The 6,110-nt window shown below is 31.0% G+C and overlaps 1 protein-coding gene across 1 annotated transcript; it reads right to left on the bottom strand.

Annotated features, from left to right (window-relative positions):
* Window positions 1-932: 932 nt before the first annotated feature.
* LOC118190985 (uncharacterized) lies at window positions 933-4,424 on the bottom strand. Its single transcript, XM_035361772.2, has one exon. It carries the CDS (start codon window positions 3,824-3,826, stop codon window positions 2,741-2,743), a length of 1,086 nt encoding a protein of 361 aa, XP_035217663.1. The 5' UTR covers window positions 3,827-4,424; the 3' UTR covers window positions 933-2,740.
* Between the last annotated feature and the right edge of the window lie 1,686 nt (window positions 4,425-6,110).

Genomic DNA, 6,110 nt, shown 5'->3' with positions numbered 1-6,110 from the left:
AGACATTGAAATCAGTATCTAAGTGCTTGCCATGTAGTCAAATTTTTATATATAAATTGTACTCTTACTTTTATTATAGAATTTTTATTACAAAAAATTCAGATTTCTGTTAGATTAAATGTTTAAGTAATGTAGAAAATTTGCATAAAATTTAAAATAAAAAGTTGACTGTTATGTCAACATACTATTAATAAAAGTAATAATACTCAGTGAAGGTTATTCATATACAGCTATTAGATTGTGAGATTTATAAAATTTGAGAACTGTAAATTATAAGCAATGTATTCCATAATCTAAGCAACATTATATTTTTTGTAGTCGCACAAAATGTTATAAAAGCAATAACAAAACCTAATTTTGGTCTATGAATTCATGCAATTACACATCCCTATAGTTCTAATTTAAGAAATGAGGCAAAAAAGTATTTTTAGACCATGGTAATTTTGATCATTGGCCATTTTAAGAAACATCTAAAAAGTCTAAATTTGAATGAAGTTCCTTACCAAAGGAAACACCAAGAGTTTACCTCATGCTACTAAAAATGAGTTTTTTTTTTTTTCTTTGGGGGGAAGCAATTATACATCCCTATACAGTACAAAGTCTGTAATCCGGATGTCCATTATCCGGAATGATCTATAATCCAGACCTCAAAGCCACAAACTTTACGCATGAGCATAAGGAATGCGCATAAGTACGCATGCGCACGTTGAAAGAAATGTTTAATAAAGTAAACAAATAAATATTAAGCTTTTTTTTGGTAATATTTGATACCCTTTAGATCATAATTGCTCTAATTCATAAATTATGGTTTCATATTTTTAATTGTATAATTTCTGCATGCCTAAAAAGTCTAAATTTGCATGTGGTTCCTTAGCAAAGGAATCACCAAGAGTTTACCCATGCAACTCAAAATGTGTTTTTTTCCTTGGGGGGGGGGGGGGGGTTGGAGTTTATAACATGCAGAGTTGGCATATGAAAAAATGTCACGACTCATGTGATGTAATATTAAAAGCATCAGTTTTAATTATCAAATTTTGGCTTTTTAAATGTTGTACTTTACTAACATGAAAGAAACTTTAAGAAAAATATGCAATTTATCTCTCCTGCCACCAAACCTTCGATACCAACCAAATTCGTTAAAGTTATGAGGACAGAAATGGCGGCATGTTTTTCAGCTCAGTATTTAGGGTTACCATAAATAACAAGGTCATCATAATCTTTCATTTATCGTGCCAAAAAGGACTAATACTAAAGCTGTGACGAATGATCTCCATGAAATAAAACTTCAAAATGAACTAGTTATGCTTAACTAATTCTATGAGAGTCCTATTTCACAAACACCTGTTAGGTACAATACCAAAACAGAGTATATTTTTAATTAAAATCCCCAAAATGACAAAATTTTCCAAATCTGGCTAGTTTCATACATGGGTTTCTTCCCTGCATGGTGAAAGTGTTTCACAACTGGTTAGTTTTCTCAGATTGCTTCTGGTACACTTTACACATGTAGGGTTTCCCTACAATACAGATACATGCAAAAATTGGCAGAATTTGAGATGCCCGTTTTTCTCCTTTTCAGTATTAGATCTGGTAACCCTGTACTTGTTTTTGTGAAAGATACATATTGATGTGTTAGCATTTGGATTTAGATGGCAAAGCACTTCAATATTTTTGGAAGTATCTTGTGCAATCTGCCAAAGGGGATTAGGAATATGCTTCTATAACTAATTACAGTGTTGTAACCACAATTTGTATAAAACTCAGAAATAACCAACTTGAGCACAAAAACCCTTAAAAACTAGTATATGTCTACTGAGAAGAAATATTTTGCTGTTCTTCAGAATTTAAGAACTAGAAGTATTTCAAAAAGGTCACAAAAAGTTATCCACATAATGCATTCTGGCAAAAGGTACACATTCAACTGGCAGAAGATTTACACTAAGCACTTACAGGTAGATAATGAACAGTAGCTATTGTGTAAAACCTTTTTACTTGAAGAAGCTTGTGAAAGGGAGCAGACTTCCTCAAAAAGCTTTGGCTTTGCTCAAAGTCGCACGTATATTGTTAATTGTGGAATTTGCAGTTCCACAAAAGTTCACTTCTGAGGAGTAAAAGAAAAATATCAGCCTGTAGTGTTAATGATGTTATAAAACAGTATATATATATATATATATATATATATATCTTTGTAGTTTTCACAAAATATTGTGAAAAGTGCAGTCCAGTGTGAGGGATTCAAAATTCGATATTTGGGAAATGTGAGACCCATATAGTTTCCAGCTTATGAATATGAAAATTAGTCTCAAACTCTAAAAGTCTAGACTTTTGCTGTTTTAGAACTTTCTTTCCTTGTTAAATACCAAGAATAACCAGATATTGCTTTAAGTTGGCAATATCTTAAAGGGACTTCTCATTGATCTTGCAAGCATAAGGTTCTTCTCTTAAAGAAACAAAGAAATAATTTATGCAGAACTTACATGAAAATACATCTTACATATACCTCACATAATGAGATTTGTTTCTTGCATACACAAGATCTTCCTGCAGAGATAAGTAGAGGATTTTATTAATCTGATTTTCACAAAAGACATGAGGCTTCTGTTCTCTGCAGACATACTTCCTAATATATTTTTTCGTCTAACAGACTTGTTACACATTTAACTAATGGAATTTATCTCCTGTGTGAATTATTACACGCTAGTTTAAAGCACTCTTTTGTTTAAATCACTCATTGCATATCTCAGACACATGAAGTTTCTGTTATGTGGATCAGCATATGCACATTCATTTCACACTTTAGTCTGAATGTCTTGTTACACACCTCACACACATGAGGTTTCTCTCCTATATGAATAAGCCTTGTATGTCTGTTTAAATCACTTTTTTGTCTAAATACCTTGTTGCATATCTCACACATATGAGGTTTCTCTCCTGTGTGGATAAGCTTGTGCTCACTTAAATGATTATTTTTTCGAAATGACTTGTTACATACCTCACAGACATGAGGTTTCTCTCCTGTGTGGGTCAGCATATGCACATTCAGATCACACTTTCTTCTAAACGTCTTGTTACATACCTCACATACATGAGGTTTCTGACCTGTATGAATAAGCATATGCTCGCGTAAAGTACAATTTTGTCTGAATGATTTGTTACACACCTCACATACATATAGTTTTTCTCCTGTGTGAATAAGCATATGGTCACTTAAACTACCTCTCAGCCTGAATGATTTGTTACATACCTTACATACATGAGGTTTCTGACCTGTGTGAATAAGCATATGATCGCTTAAAGTACCAATTTTGCTGAATGATTTGTTACACACATCACACACATGAGGTTTTTCTCCTGTGTGAGTACGCATATGGTCATTTAAACAGCCTTTCAGTCTGAAGGATTTGTTACATACCTCACATATATGAGGTTTCTCTCCAGTGTGAATACGCACATGCTCCTTTAAACGATACTTTAGTACGAATGATTTCTTACATACCTCACACACATGAGGTTTCTTTCCTGTGTGAATAAGCATATGCTCATTTAAACTATGCTTTCTTTGGAATGATGTGTTACATACCTCACACGTATGAGGTTTCTCTCCTGTATGAGTAAGCATATGCATTTTTAAATGACCCTTTTGTGTAAATGACTTGTTACATATATTACACTGAAAAAGTTTCTTCCCGTTGTGGAAGATAATATGTCTGTTCAAATAACTGTTATATCCAAGTGATGTGTTACATACCTCATTCACATGATGCTTCTCTCCAGCACTGATATGCATTTTCTCTTTTAAAACATTATCTTTTTTAAGTAAACTCATTATCTATCTCCTACGCATGACATTTCTTTCCTTTATAAAGAATTAAAAGCTGAAAACTGTTATATCATATAACTTGCTATATATGTTATAATGGCTACATTATGATTAGATGAAGTTCTGAATTTTCTAGACTTGCTAAATGACAATTTGAAGAATTTACGGATTTAAATATTTGAATTACATTCCATGTTCCACATACATTAATTTGCAAAATATTTTATCCCGAGTAGTTAAGTTCTTGGATGCTTCGCAAGAACTGCAGGTACCATGTGCAAAAATACGGGACACGTTATTAAACGAGAAGCTGGACCCCGCGCCGTACCCTTATGTAAGCAGCCAATTAAATTAGAGTTCTCGGTGACATCAGATTATGGGCGTGGTCTTTTGTTACTCGACGCGATGGTCCTTTCGCGCAAAGAATCTGTAAGGAGAAGAAGTAAAGGTTTCCCGAGGCAAATGTGGCTCCGTCAGACTGAAGAGACACTGTGTATGTCCCTGAAGCTTCTTTCAAAGGGGCAATCCATCCACCCTCCGTACCTTTCTGCGCATGTGCGAAATAGCAGGCAAGAAACCGGCATGTCGTCAGCCATATTAGCAATCAAAGAATCTGTAAGGAAAAGAATGAAAGCTTCCATAGACGCAATGTAAACCTGTTTCGCCTCTGCGCCGCTATATCGAGGAGCCACGGCTATGCAGTGAAACAGCAGCGCAGGGTGGAATTTAAATAGCGCAGTCCGAGGAGATAGTAATGTTTTTTACTTTGAAATTCCTCAAAATGCTTTATTTTCATACATTTCAGATAAATTGTGTAGCTGATCTTTTATCTTCTAATCTTTAATTGTCTAGATGTTTCACATAGAACATCCTAAAATTCAATTGCAAAATAAATGAATAAATAAATAAATTTTATTATTTTTATATTCCTTATTTTTCCCCTTAACCCTTCTTTCTGTAAACTCACATAATTGTTATTCTTTTGATATAATATCTAGCATTAATTTATAACTAACATCAGAATTAATAGAAAACAAAATTAACTACTGCCGTGGTGTTAGATTTCTAACAAGTCTGCAATTAATTACATAAATAACGCTATTTTTCTTTTCATATTAAGCATATTATTAAATATTAAAACAAAGAATAACACATTTGAGGTTAAAAAAATGATTTTTATTGACATTTCTCAAGTTTCAGAATATACATATGCAAAATAATTTTAAGCATACCAAGAAATTTTTTAGACAATTATTTGGAATGACCATTATGAAAACAATGAGCAAATTTTGCAGCCAAGAACCAAAAGCATTTCACTTAAATTAACAAATACAAAATTACACTTAAAAGGGCTTTTAAAGAATTTCACATAAATTATTAAAATAAGTGATTTCATTACTTTTTCATAAAATATTCAATACTTCTTACATTTATTAATATAAGATTAAATACTGAACTTGAAAATCAAACCTTCCAGGTGTTATTAAAACCTGGGAAGAAATTTTATAAATAATCCACTGAATCAAATAAATACTGTTGCAGCTCATCCTGATGAAGATTATTTCAATTTATGAAATTATAAATTGATTTTTTTAAATAGCAATTACAAAAATGACTATTTTCCATCTTTACTATACATATAATAATTCTAAAAATGCTGTAGCTTGGATTTTACATAATTTTAATTTTGCAAAAATCTATTTAATCCCGAATTATTCGACCAATGAGTACATTTAATTCTGTAAGCTTAAAAAAGAAAAAACACATACCATACAATTCATAATAAATTTTTATAACTCCATATTTAAAATTTTATGAGCAAAATTTGCATGATAACTAACTGAAACAAAAAAAAATAATTAAAAACAATTACAAGTATCCCTAAATAAATTGAAAACACTGAATTCATTATAATTATCTGACCTCAACTTTAAAAAAAAAAAAAAAAAGAAATTTTAATTATTTGGAATGACTATTATGAAAAAAAAGAGTCAAAAGCATTTCACTTAAATTAACAAATACAAGATTACATTTAAAATGTCTTATAAAAGTTGCACAAAAATTATTAAAATAACTAATTTTATTCTTTTGGTTCATAAAATATCCAATACTTCTCACATTTATTAATATAAGATTAAATACTTAACTTGAAAATCAAACCTATATGTATTAAGAAGTTTTGTAAATAATCCACTGAATCAAATAAATATTGTTGCAGATCATCCTGATGAAGATTATTTCAAATTATGAAATTAGAACTTAATTCTTTTAAGTAGCAATTACAAAAAAT

Source organism: Stegodyphus dumicola, chromosome 9 (assembly GCF_044657685.1).
Source record: "Stegodyphus dumicola isolate Sdum_Otavi_A_Nest chromosome 9, ASM4465768v1".
Lineage (NCBI taxonomy): Eukaryota > Metazoa > Arthropoda > Arachnida > Araneae > Eresidae > Stegodyphus > Stegodyphus dumicola.
This window is presented reverse-complemented; position numbering and strand designations above follow the sequence as displayed.

Bases quoted from the DNA above. Each gene is read 5' to 3' on its own strand.
- LOC118190985 (XM_035361772.2), bottom strand. From the start codon at position 3,826: ATGAGTTTACTTAAAAAAGATAATGTTTTAAAAGAGAAAATGCATATC.